The sequence below is a fragment of the Somniosus microcephalus genome, chromosome 7, assembly GCF_052327205.1.
Source record: "Somniosus microcephalus isolate GS21.2 chromosome 7, FLI_Smic_1.0, whole genome shotgun sequence".
Lineage (NCBI taxonomy): Eukaryota > Metazoa > Chordata > Chondrichthyes > Squaliformes > Somniosidae > Somniosus > Somniosus microcephalus.
In genome coordinates this window covers 172,497,940-172,512,387 of record NC_140993.1, presented here as the reverse complement: position 1 = coordinate 172,512,387, position 14,448 = coordinate 172,497,940, and the positions used below count along the sequence as shown (strand labels likewise).

The 14,448-nt window shown below is 45.4% G+C and overlaps 1 protein-coding gene across 1 annotated transcript in view; it reads left to right on the top strand.

Annotated features, from left to right (window-relative positions):
* The first annotated feature begins 599 nt into the window (after window positions 1-599).
* Window positions 600-14,448, top strand: part of LOC147115006 (serine incorporator 1-like) — a 230,823-nt gene continuing 216,974 nt past the window's right edge. The window contains exons 1-2 of the mRNA XM_085993204.1: window positions 600-804; window positions 8,966-9,127. Of these exons, the coding sequence (XP_085849330.1) occupies window positions 769-804; window positions 8,966-9,127 (198 nt within the window). The 5' untranslated portion in view covers window positions 600-768. The remainder of the gene's footprint in view (window positions 805-8,965; window positions 9,128-14,448) is intronic.

Below are 14,448 nucleotides of genomic sequence, written 5' to 3'. Positions count from 1 at the left end.
TTTGGCCAAGCTCGGGTTCTGGAATTGCCAGATGCCCCACGTGCTATCATAGAATCATACAGCGCAGGAAGCCATTCGACCCATCATGCCTGTGCCGGTTCTTTGAAAGAGCTATCCAATTAGTCCCACCTCTTTCCACTTAGCCTTGCAAATATTTATCCAATTCCCTTTTGAAAGTTACTATTGAATTTGCTTCCACCACCCTTTCAGGCAGTGCATTCCAGATCACAACAACTCTCCATGTAAAAAAAATTCTCATCTCCCCTCTGGTTCTTTTGCCAATTACCTTAAATCTATGCCCTCTGGGTATGGACCCTCCTGCCAGTGGAAACAGTTCCATCTATGTATGTAGTCTATGTATTGCAGAACTAACTATATAGGGGTTGTTTATTCATAATCAATAAGATTGAGAAACTGAAAACAATGTGGACATATGGATCTGTGCTTGTTTTTCATACACATGACATTAGCACCAAAATAATGAGTGACACTTGGCTGATTTATCATGGCACATCTCTGTTTACAGATGCAATTGTCCTTTTATATTCGAAGAAGGGGAGAGCTGCAAAATTTCCCTTTGCAGTGGTCCGGAATCCGATTCTCAATTTCCCTGGTGCTTTCGCCTGCCTTGCTGGCCCAATGAAAGGACAGTGACGAAGCCGCCACCCTGCCTGGCGTGCGCTTGTGGCGGCGCTGGGTCGGCTCACACCTGGCTGACGTCAGGGGGCGGCGGGCAGGCGCACGGCTCAGTCGCTGCCAGACTGCAACATGGGTTGGCGCTTACTGACCGCTGTCAGCAACTGGGTGAGAACACAGCTTTAGCCCTCTTATCAGTTAGGCTGTTACTCTCGGTGCGTGCAGCTGATAAAATAAGGCGAAGGGAGAGAAGGTTTGCAAATGTGCCTATTTTTTCTGCGGGGGTCCCAGCTTTGAGAAAGTGCTTAAGAATGAGATTTCTGACACGTATTGTGCGTGTCTGTCAACGGACGTGCTCCTCCTTGTAGTCGCCTCCTTTCTCTATTACAACGCTGGGGGAGAAATAAGCAATTTTAAAAAATAGAACATTTATGCCTGTAGATAAGGGTGGTAAATGGAAGATTTTTGTGAGGAGTTGGGTTGGCTGTTAAATTCTTTCTATGGGCGTTTGTTGGCATTTAGAAATTGCCCTTTCTACTTTGTTGCTGAACACAAACGGTCTCCAGTCAACTGGTCCATGGTTAGCATTGCATTAAACATAAAATTGAAACGATCTGTTTTAAACGGCAGGTTATATATACGTATGTTTATTTTGTCAGATTTAAGTTATTTAAATGTAACTACCAGTCTATATTTTCATGATTTACTGAACTTAATGCACCAATTGATTTGGCAGCTTCAATGACCGTGTAATGTCAGATACCGCGCTCCCTGCTCTCTGAAAGGAGATTTGAAACTGAAATGAAATCTTTATGCGACTGCTGCAATGTCCTAACGATTTTACAGCCATATTTTAAAAATATTTCCAATGTACAGATCAGCGCAACGGTACAAAGGCAAAAAGGAACTCTTCATACTTATCTGGTGTGCTTCTGCTTATGCGCACTTCTTAAATTTGAGGTTATAGTGTGCTGTTTACTCAGCTTCTCTTGTTTTAGTTTCTGTCTGTTCTTCTCTCTTTGTTTTTATCTGTATCTCTCCGTTCCCCCTCACACCATTGTTTGTTTGTTTCTACCAAGTGTCCTTCATGTTATCCACCTTGATCTACCCTCCTTACTGTACCTTGGTGTTTTCTGGCTTCTGCTATCACATTGAGTGTTTGGGAACCTACCGGGTGGAAGCCTGCTCCAACCTTCATGGTTTCCAGTGACACTCCAGGGAGTTTGGGATAATTCTACATCCCAGTAGTGTTCCCAGAGACTCTCAGTGAAAGCATAAGCTAGTAAACACTTAGGGGTCATTATTGAGTTTTGGGTGACCGATTGGTGGAGTGCATTGATTGCCCACCCATTTTGGTGGCGAAGAGACCCCCATGATTTTGAGGCCCCGGCTCCATTTCAATTTGACAGGCAAGCTGCGGAGCGCTAAACAGGCGCCCCAATGTAACTCGCCAGATTAAAGCCTCAAGACCAGAATGGTCCTGGGGATGGGGGATCTTAGCTACAAGGACAGGTTGCAGAAGCTGGATTTGTTTTCATTAGAGCAAAGGAGATTGAGGGGTGATTTGATAGAGGTGTACACGATTATGACGGGTTTGGATAGGCTAGACGGGAAAGGGGAAAGGCTGTTCCTACTAGTTGATGGTACAAGGACTAGGGGACACAGATTTAAGGTTTTGGGCAAGAGGTACAGGTGGGATGCGAGGAAAAACATTTACGCAGCGAGTGGTGATGACCTGGAACTCGCTGCTGATGGAAGTGGTGGAAGCGGACACACACAATGTTTTCAAGGGGAGACTGGATAGGTACTTGAGGGAAATAAACTTGCAGGGCTACAGGGATAGAGCGGGAGAATAGGACTGACTGGATTGCTCCACAGAGAGCCGGCACGGACTCGATGGGCCGAATGGCCTCCTTTTGTGCCGTTATGACTATGACCAGGCCGTGGCCAGTGCCAGTAAGATAAGTTGTGGGGTGGTGGGGGGTCTCGATCATAGAGAGTGAGGTCTTGGGGCAGCCCATATTATTACAAAAATAATTCGACACATACCTTTGGTTGGCTTCTTCATTTCCCTCGTCTGTGGAAATCGCACCTAAAATGGCAATCATGGTCCTATTTACGTCATAGGACCCCGATTTCCATATTAAAAGGGGCCTAGCATCAGAAACAGGTGGGTGCTGTCGACACCCGGTGGTAGGCCCCTTTGAAAATGAAGGCGAGAATCAGGCCATTACTGCCCATTAATGCCAAGTGAAGGCAGTAAAAATCGACCCCTTACTGAGGCAAATATTGAACAGGAGAGGAACAAGTAAACATATTGAACTTGAATGTCATAGATTGAGGGTTTTTTTCATTTTTCTTCTCTGCTTCTATGATTTGCACCCAATCAATGGAATGGATTTTCATCTGCAGGTCTGTCTGTATTAAATGGGTTAAAATATGCTAATCCCACCTGAAAGGTCAAGTACAAATAACACTCAATTCTCTGTATAAACTAATTTGAATAATTATTCACAACTCCAGGTGTAAACGCAGACAGGTCCAGAGAAAGGAAAATTGCACATAAGTGAAACGTAAAGGGAATGTCACAATGGGGGGACAAACATTGAAGCTTATTGGCGAGTTTTAAAAGCATCTCATTATACCAGAAGCCTTTGCAAGGCTGAAAAAGTGGAGGATTAAGAAGTGGCAACATTAGTAACAACTTACATTTATATATGCCTGTTGATGTAGAAAAACATTCCAAGGACCTTCACGTGCAAAGGAAAATGTGATGCCAATCAATGAAGAAGATATTAGCAGAGGTAACAAAAGCTTGGCCAAAGAGATTGACTTTAATGAAAGCTTTAACGGTGGAGAGGGATGTGGAGAGGCAGAGGAATTTATGGAGGGGTTTCCAGAGCATGGGGTCCAGATGGGTGAAGGCATGGATGCAAAATGCATACAAAGTCAGAGGATTATAAACTCGGCGGTGGTGGATGTACACTGGAGGAAGTTACAGAGATAGAGAGGGCTGGATGCATGGATAGATTTAAATACAAGGATGAAAATGTTAAATTTGTGGCATTTAGGGACTGGGAGTCAGTGTAGGTTTCTGAGGAACAGACTGACAGGATAGAAAATAGGCAGCAGAGTTTTGGATGAGCTGAGCTTTATGAAGGACAGAAGAGAGAGGTTCGGTCAGGAGAGTAATCAAGTCTGCAGATGACAGAATGGAGGTTGGTGAAGAGATGCTTTGGCTATGATCAGATAGGTGAGAGTGGAACCAAGCAAGGGAAGTTGAGTTGAGCTGAACAACAGATGAGAGACATTGGAGAAGGATCATGTGATTGACTTTATCAAAGGCTGCAGGGAAGACAAAAAAGGGATGATACACAAAGAATGGAATCTGTGACTTTGGTTTAGGGCCATTTCGGTGCTGTGAGAGGGGTGGAAATGTAATTGGAGGGATTAAAGCAGCGAGTTGCGGTAGATGTGGGCACAAATCTGGGAGGTGACAACACATTCAAGGATGTTAAAGAGGAAAGAAAGTTTAGAGATGAGGCAGTAGTTTGCAAAGATAGAGGGGTGGAGGATGGTTTCTTTGAGAAGGGGGTTGTTGCTAGTGATTTTGAAAGGGAGGGGGACAGTTCCTGAGGCGAGAGCGCTATATACAATATTGGCTAGTATGGGGGCCAGTAAGAGAAGTTGAGTGGTTCAGAGTTTGGTGCAAATGGGTCTGAATGAGCAGATGAACTGGACAGGGATAGAGAGAGATCCAGGGGAAAAAATTGAAGGATGCAGCATACAGATAAGTGACAGAACAGCCCAGCACCTTTACCATGCTGTCAGTAAATGTGCACTTGTCTACATTTTTGCCAACATCTACAAAGCTGCCAAGCATATCATTCCTGTCACCTGAATATACAGAATCCAATACCATAAGAACAGTCTCTGAAAATTACAACTGAAGCTCTACCAAATTTTATTTCCCTAAATGTGATGTGGGTCTTGTTAGTACGATAGCAAAATACTGCAGATGTTGGAAATCCGAAATAACAACAGAAAATGCTGGAAAAACTCAGCAAGTCAGGCAACATCCGTGGAGAGAAATTTGAGTTGACGTTTCGGGTTTGACCCTTCTTCAAAACTGGAGAGAAAAGGAACTAGATCGAAGGCAGGGCTGCGATCGGACAAAAGAATAAAAGAACCAAAAGAAGTAAAAGAGATTAGAAGCTAGACGAGATGGTAATAGGCTGTGATTAGGTGTAAAGTGTACTGGCAGGGCAAAAGATAGCTGCCAGGTGTGAGAGAGAAACAAAAGGAAAGGGGGGGGGGGAAAGGAAAGGAGTGGAAAAATATAAGTGAAAATGAAATGGGGGCCGGGGTTATGATCTGAAATTGTTGAACTCGATATTGAGACCGGAAGGCTGCAGAGTGCCTAATCGGAAGATGAGGTGCTGTTCCTTGAGTTTACGTTGAGCTTCCGTGGAACAGTACAACAGGCCAAGGACGGTGAGGTCCGAGTGGGAATGTTAGTGTTTGGTTCCACTTGGTGTGAGTGTGTCACTAATGTTGCTCTACTCCTCAGGGAAGTGCCCTAAGCCCAACCATCTTCAGCTGCTTCATCAATGACCTTATCACCACCTAAGGTCAGAAATGAGGATGTTCGCTGATGATTGCACGGAGTTCAATTTCATTTGCAACTCCCCAGATAATGAAGCAGTCCGTGCCCGCATGCAACAAGACCTGGACGACATTCAGACTTGTGCTGATAAGTGGAAAGTAACATTCATGCCACACAGTGCCAGGCAATGACTGTCTCCAACAAGAGAGAGTCTAACCACCTTCCTTTGACGTTCAACGGCATTACCATTGCCATATCCCCCACCATCAACATCCTGAGGGGTCACCATTGACCAAAAACTTAACTGGACAAGCCACATAAATACTGTGGCTACAAGAGCAGGTCAGAGGCTTAGTATTCTGTGACGAGTGTCTCACCTCCTGACTCTCCAAAGCCTTTCCACCATCTACAAGGCACAAGTCAGGAGTGTGATGGAATACTCTCCACTTGCCTGGATGAGTGCAGCTCCAACAACACTCAAGAAGCTTGATACCATCTAGAACAAAGCATCCCATTCACCACCTTAAACATTCACTCCCTCTACCACAGGCACACCATGGCTGCATTGTGTACCATCTACAAGATACACTGCAGCAAATCGGCAAGGTTTCTTCAACAGCACCTCCCAAACCCACGACCTCTACCAACTAGAAGGACAAGGACAGCAGGCGCATGGGAACACCATCACCTCCAAGTTCCCCACCATACTGACTTGGAAATATATCGCTGTTCTTTCATCGTTGCTGGGTCAAAATCCTGGAACTCCCTCCCTGACAGCACTGTGGGAGTACCTTCACCACACGGACTGCAACAGTTCAAGAAGGCGGCTCACCACCACCTTCTCCAGGGCATTTTGGGATGGGCAATAAATGTTGGCCTTGCCAACGACACCCACTTCCCAGGAACGAATAAAAATAGAACAAAAAAAATTGCCCATGACTTATTACAATCACAACTCACTGGCAACTTACCTTCTATAACTGGAATAGTCGTCTTCTCTTAAGAACTTGTCAAGTTCCCTTTAAATTGACTAAAGGATTGCAACAACTCCGCATTTACCATATCTCAGCAATCTGTTCCAGAAGGCAATGACTCTGTAACAAAAATATATCCTGGCATCTATCCTAACTCTTTGCCTATAGATTTGACAGGAATATCCTCTAGTCCTACCACCCTATCTATTTCAAATAAACTTTCCAACCTGACTGTCTGTAATCCCTCATCATTTTAAAGATTTCAATCATATCCCCTCTAAGCTTACATTTCTTCAAAATGCTTCCAGCGGGAAGCCCCACCTACCATTAATGCTTGGAAAATTTTGCGCAACACCCCTCTGAATTTCTGATTATGTACTTCCAGCAGGTGGGACTTTCTGCTCGCAATGCAAAGTCGGAAAATGACCCCTTGGGTATTATCCTGGTTGCCCTCCTTTGCACCCTCTTCTGGCATCTAATATAAATCTTTTCCTATAGATGTTACAGGAATAACACCTAGTCCTATCATCCATATCCATTTCAAACCTAACTGCACTGCTTCCAATTCCCTTGTTATTTAAAAGCTTAAGTCATACCCTCTCTAAGCCTGCATTTTCTCCAACAAAATAATCTTAATTCTTCAAGCATATTGCATTTCTCAAGAAGTGCTTGCTGTGAATGCCATTCCCTGCTAGCAGTGCTGGCTCATGTAATCAACCATAATGTCCTTGCAACTTTAGTACTGGGTTCAAATCCAGCCAAGGATATAAATGCCTGGCTTAATTGAAAAGTTGCTGAACACTCCACACATCTGACATTTTTTTGACTTGCTCAAAAGTATGTCTTGGCAAAAATATCCCGTTTTCACCTGCTATCCTGATTGCCAGTAGAGCTTTGCATTTGCTTAATTTTACTATACTTGTGGAATATCTTGCTGTTGCTTCAACCATTGACATGAGCTTCCCATATATAGAATGATACTGCACAGAAGGAGGCCATTTGGCCCATCATGCCTGTGATGGCTCTTTGAAAGAGCTATTCAATTAATTCCACTCCTCAGCTCTTTTCCCCAAAGCCCTGCAATTCTTTTCTCTTTCAAGTATAAATTATCTATTCCCTTTTGAAAGTTATTATTGAATCTGCTTGCACCACCCTTTCAGGCAGTGCATTCCAGATCACATCCACTTGCTGCATTAAAAAAAAATGTCATGTCGCCTCTGGTTCTTTTGCCTAAAACGTTGAATCTGGTTGCCAACCCTTCTGCCACTGGAAACAGTTTCTCTTTATTTACTCTATCAAAACCGTTCATGATTTTGAACACCTCTATCAAATCTCTTCTAAACCTTCTCTACTCCAAGGAGAACAACCCTAGCTTCTCCAGTCTCCACATAACTGAAGTCCCTTATCACAATACTTCAGCTGAGGCCTAACCAGTGTTTTATAAAGGTTTAGCATAACTTTCTTGCTTTTGTACTCTGTGCCTCCATTAATAAAGCCAAAGATCTCTTTTTTTAACAGCCTTTTCAACTTGTCCTGCCACCTTCAAAGATTTGTGTTCGTACACCCCCAGGTCGCTCTGTTTCTGTACCCCCTTTAGAATTGTACCATTTAGTTTATACAAAAGCAAAGTATTGCGGATGCTGGAAATCTGAAATAAAAACAGAAAATGCTGGAAATACTCAGCAGGTCAGGCAGCATCTGTGGAGAGAGAAACAGAGTTAACGTTTCAGGTCCTGAAACCCATTTAGTTTATATTGGCTCACTTCACTCTTCCTACCAAAATGTATCACTTCATCCGCCATGCGTCTGCCCATTTCACCAGTTTGTCTATGTCCTCCTGAAATCTGTTATCATTTTCCTCATTGTTTGCTACATTTCTGAGTGTTTGTATCGTCTGAAAACTTTGAAATTATGCACTGTATACCCAAGTCATTCATGTATATCAAAAAGGAAAGTGGTCCCAATACCGACCACTGTATATTTCCCTCCAGTCTGAAAAACAGCCGTTCACCACTAGACGCTGCTGTCTGTTTCTTAGCCAATTTCATATCCACACTGCCACTGTCCCTTTAATCCCATGGGCTTCAATTTTGCTTACAAGTCTATTATGTGGTACTTTCTCAAACGCCTTTTGAAAGTCCATATACGCATTAACCGCACTGCCCTTATCAACCCTCTCTGTTACTTCATCAAAGAACTTTATCAAGTTAGTCAAACACGATTTGCCTTTAACAAATCCATGTTGACTTTCATTTATTAGCCCATACTTTTCCAAGTGCCAATTAATTTCGTCCCAGATTACTGTCTCCAGAAGTTGCCCCACCAACGTTAGTCTGACTGGCCTGTAATTGCTGGGTATATCGCTCTCCCCTTTTTTGAACAGGGGTGTATGAACATGCAAGTTGTTGTCATTGTTATAATTTCCAGTCTGCAAGTAACGCTTCAAGACCATAACAAGCCAAAGAGCTTGCAACGATTTAGCCGCCTTAAGGTCAACTCCAATAAGATCATAGAAAAGATTTTCCTGCCCTACCCTCCACCCCCGCTGGACAGGAGTAGTGCAAATGAAGGGGGCTGCCCCTGCCCCTGGCCTTTAAATGGCCTGAGGTACCCGGATGCAGGCCTGACCCCAGCAGGGTCTAGTGGTAGCAGAAGGTGTTAGGGAATATGAGTGCAGCTGCTGCTATATATCTAGGATGCAGAGCTAATTTATGCTATGTTTAAAATCACTCACCCTCTCTGTTTACAGATCCCATGTTTGTGCAGTAGTGCTCCATGTCTGGTGTGCTCATGTTGTCCAACTGGGAGAACTTCCATAGTAACACGATTGGTGTATGCAACTATTTTATTGATTGGTACATTTGTTGCTGGTATAATGCTTGTACCTGGAGTAGAAGATCAACTGAGGAAGGTATGATATAGGATTAAGCTTGTAATAATAAATTAATTGTCTGAAGTGATACGATACGGAGGGAATTGTCTCCAGTCGTAGTGTTTAAAGGAGCACGGAATTTATGAACATTTTTGGTAGATTGTTCACAAACTCAATGGGTCCAATTCTACATTCCAAGTGGGTAGCAGTATTTGCAGGGAGCCAATCGTGGAAAACCATAGGTGAACAGACCCTGTTTTGCCATCTGTGTGCTGAGATTTCCCGCAATGCACTTCCTGTCTGTGCTGTTCCCCGCTCAAAGAACGAGAGCATGGAATTAGCCCAATATAATGACATAAAAGGTCATTTTCCAATTTCATGCTGCTGGTGGGGTTCCTCCCCAGGTGAAATAGTTAGAAAATTATCCCTAAAAGTAAGCAAAAGGTCAAAAATTATCCGCAAAAGGTCAAAAATTATCCCCAAAATGCACCAAGGTGTATGATCACATCACTTTTGAGTAATGTTGTCATCGCGAAAATGATGCATGAATCTACTAGCTCATCTCCCGCCTCAAAAAAAAATCCCAAATATGTTTTTGAGTAGGTAATGGGGCACATTTTCCTCTTGTGCTTGGTGTAAAGCATCCACTGGGCATACAGTGTATGCCTGTAATGGACAGGAAACCAAGTTGGCTGTATAATGTGCATGCAATCATCCTCATCCTAATTTGCTCTGTGCATTGTGCCAGGTCATACTTTGTTCAAGCCCAGTAAGAGGAAAATCTTCCCTATCAATTTAAATATTAAGCAGATCTCAGGATTAAGGCTGTAGAAGCACTAATCTTAGGAGCCTTAAGCTATTTGTGCTAGTTATAATTGATAATTTCATCCACCAATAGTTTTATCCACTTCCATTGAACAACTGGGGAATTGAGCACATAATCTAGGCTGACATCTTGGTGCACTACTTGGGGATTACTGCACTGTTGAAGGTACCATCTTTGGATGAGACATTAAACCTGGGCCCCATCTGCTTGGCTTCAAAAGGGGAAGTTCCTGTCTTGACAAACTCATCAATTTCTTTGAGGAAGTGACAATCTAAATGGACTGTGTAAAACATACTTAACTAGCACTCTTTTGTATGGAACTTTATCAAGTTCAAAGCTCTGGAGATCCAGGGTAAATCTTGAGAATAGATAATGGCCCAAAATTTGCGGTCAGCGGTGAATCAAAGGCATTTGCCATTGGCCCCAAAGTAAGCTTCCCACAAAGATCTCGCGATCTCTGTGGCGAGAAGTTCGGCTTTTCCGACGTTCTGTTGAGATCAGTGTAAGTTAATGGGGAATTCCTAATGTGAGCTGCTGTGACGTCTATAAGCTGTCGAAGCAGCCAATCACAATGCAGAATTCTCATAGACCGGGGACCAGGAAGTGAATAAACTCCTTTTATTCCAAATTTTTAACAATGTTATAGAGAGCAAAACAAAGACTGGGGTTCTCACATGGGGAAAAGGTGAATCTGAAATCAATATGAACAAACGTTTAAAAAATATAATTTTTTTAAGTTTCTTAAAAATTGTAATTTTTATTAAAATGGAGAAATTTGACACTCCACAAAATTAATGAGTTTTTCAGGCCCATAACGTTTGTTTAGCAGTCAGTGCACTGTTAAAACCCCAGTTACACCTAATCCAACAAGGTCTAACTTTTAATGGGGTATTTAACAGTGATATTATTGCGGAAAAGCCCAAGTTTTTGTCAGTTTCACTGATTGCACTGATTGTGACTATGAAGGGTGGGGGGCCACAGCACAGCCAGTGTCGGAACAGTGAATGACTGACTGGAACTTCAGGATTTCCGTGTTAGGATGCACATGCGCTAAATCCTGAAGTTGCGGTCAGTTTCAAAGGGGTAATAACAGTGAACGCTGTTTGTTCAGTGTTATTACCCACCACAAGTTCTGGGCCAATTAAATAGCTGCTTTGACGGAAGCAACAGCCATTTGTTAGAGCAGTTATGTTAGGATTGGAGGAAGTACTGAGTGGGATGCGCCCAAGGGTTCATTGTTGGGAAGATTATTGTTTCTCATTTATATCAATGACTGTGATTCAGAAATGCAAATGCGTCAAATTTGCTGATACCAAACTGAGGGGCAGTGGAAAGAAAGGAGGCAGCTCAAAACTTACATAATGGTTGCGTAATTCGGCACCTTAGCACCAGTAGTTAAGGCTGGTATTGGGGGGAAAAAAGGCGTCCGCCTCGTTTCCACCGCTGTTCACCATCTTGGTGAGGGTGATGGCATGGACAGGACGTGCATGCACTGGCTGTATGAGAGTAGGCAGTTTGTGACGGCAGTCAGCGTGCAATGCTGATTTGACGCACAATCTGCCATTTTGGACATGCATTCAGCTGCACGAGGGTTTCCCCCTCCACCAGCGCTATTTAAAGGGAAGCATACAACTTGCAGTATTGCTCTTGTACTGGTTCTTTGTATGAACACTGATTTGCTGGAATACATTTATAAAACTGTTAAATTGTGCAGGGAGCGCTGTTGGAGGTTGAGAAGGCATTAGCTGCTACTGGAAGGCCTCTGAATACACCACTTGCTCCCACTTATAGGGTCTTTAGTTGCAGTTCCCCTCGCACTGCAGCATGACATGGAAATGGAGCAGAGGCAGCAAAGAAGACAAGTTGCTTGGAGGGGGGGGAGGGCCCTCAGCAGAAGGCCTTACCCACCTAGGGTCTTCAGGGAGCAGTTCTCCTACCTGCAGCTAAGCCAAGAGCAGTGTGTTTGGCGGCTCTGCTTCACCCAGTAGGTGGTCACAGAAATCTGCCACCTCTTGGAACCAGACCTGCAGCTTCAGAGCAGGGTGACGACGGTGCGAAGCCGGGAAGTCACAGAGCCTCTGTATTCTAGCAGAAGGGACTTTGTTGTCTTCTTTCTAAGCAGGAGGAGCACGCACGTGCCTTTGCCAGGATATCGGACTTCCCCGTGCTGGAGGGTGCCATCGACTGCACATACGTGGCTTTGCGAACGCCGCATATCAATGGTGAGATGTACCATAACCGCAAAGGGTACCACTCACGTAATGTGCCATAGAGTTATACAGCACAGAAAGAGGCTCTTCGGTCCATTGTGTCTGCACCAGCCATCAAGCCCTGTCTATTCTAATCCCATTTTCCAGCACTCGGTCCGTAGCCTTGTATGCTATGGCGTTTCAAGTGCTCATTGTGATGAAATATGCCATTCATCACTCATCAGTATTTCTCTGCCTGTGACTGTGGTTTAGTTTCGGTTTCATTTCCCTTACCTCAGTTCCGTTTCCTCACCATTGTATTGTATATTGAAATGTATTGTGTGTAGGGCTCCGCCCATACCTGGCCCCTATGTAAGCAAGCTCAGCCTGCCTCATATCCAGTACTGCAGACCTCTGGATGGAAGATACCTCTCTCCACTGTGTGTTACCTTCTAAGTTAATAAAAGCCTTGTTTTGTTTCGCTAACATCGAGTCTCGGAATTATTGAGGCACATCAATTTTATTAACTTAATTTTCAACACAATGGATCAACTCCTGAAACCCGAACGTTTGGATTTGGACCAACATGCTTCGGACGCATCGGCACGCTTCGGACACTGGTTTATGTGTATGGAATTCTTCCTGGACAATTCTGCAGCCGTCAAAGACGTTACGGACGCTGCGAGTATGAAACTCGGAATTCTGCGGAATTGGGTAAGCCACCGGGTTTACCCCCTCATCCAAGACGCCGACACGTACCCGGCCGCCTGCGACATCTTAAAGGCGCATTACCAGCAGCCTACGAATGAGGTGTATGCTAGGCATCTGCTCGCTACTCGCGCACAGCGACCTGGGGAATCGGTGGAGGAGTTCCTAGGCACCCTGAAAACGCTTGGCAAAGACTGCAAGTGCCAAGATGTACAAGCCGCAGTGTACACTGATGAGCTTGTTCGCGATGCCTTTATCACAGGCCTCAGCTCCACTTACATCCGGCAGAGACTGCTGGAAAAAACGGGATTGGACCTGAAACAGGCTGCGGACACAGCGCGATCCCTGGATGTGGCCCAGAGAAACTCGGACGCCTACTCTTCAGCCCGCGCTGTCCACGCCGCCACGTGTGCACCAAGGGCGCCGCCATCTTGGAAGGCATCTTCCCCGCCCGGCAGCCCGACACCGTCGGGGCCCCGCTCTCCCCCCAGAAGCCCTACGACAGCCGCGACGCGTCGGGGACCCAACTGCTACTTCTGCGGGCAGCCGAAGCACACCAGAAACCTGTGCCCGGCGAAAGGCACCACCTGCTTTAAGTGCGGTAAGAAGGGGCACTTCGGGAAGGTGTGCAGAGGGAACCCCGCCGGAAAACCCGCCACTGCCGCGTGTGCGCCGTGGGAGCGGCCATCTTGGACGCCATTTTGCCCGACCTCGTGGGGTCCGCCATCTTGTGAGCAGACAGCGTGGACGCCATCGTGTCTCGATCAGGGCCCTACAGTGGCATCGGTCACAGTGGACCAGACCAGGCCGCACCCGCTATCCAAATCAATGGTGGACATCGAGGTAAACGGGTGCGGGGTTAAATGTTTAATTGACAGTGGAAGCACGGAGAGTTTTATCCACCCTGAACTGGCACAACAACTTTCCCTAAAGGTGGTCCCTACTCGGGGTACCATCTCTATGGCGGATAAAACCCAGACATCGACCATTATGGGTTACTGCACGGTACAATTGTCCGTTAACGGAACTGTATACGATAATTTTAAAGTACTAATCATGAAGAATCTATGTGCGAGCGTGATCTTGGGCCTGGATTTCCAGTGCCACCACCAAAACATCACGCTCAATTACGGTGGGTCCCAGCCGCCCCTCACAGTGTGCGGTCTGGCTACCCTGAAGGTAAAGCCGCCTTCGCTATTCGCGAACCTTACCCCTAACTGCCGGCCAATAGCGACCAAAAGCAGGAGGTACAGCTGGGAGGACAGGTGGTTTATCGCGACCGAGGTAGACAGGCTCCTGAAGGAGCGCATTATTGAACGCAGCAACAGCCCGTGGCGCGCCCAAGTGGTGGTGGTAAGGGGTAGCGAGAAGAAACGGATGGTGATCGACTATAGCCAAACGATCAACAGGTACACCCAACTAGACGCCTACCCGCTACCCCGCATATCAGAAATGGTGAACCAAATCGCCCAATACCGGGTGTTCTCCACCATCGACCTCAAGTCAGCGTACCACCAGCTCCCTATCAGACCAGAGGACCGCCCGTACACTGCCTTCGAGGCGAACGGACGCCTCTACCAATTCCTCAGAGTCCCCTTTGGGGTGACGAATGGGGTCTCGGTCTTCCAGAGGGAGAT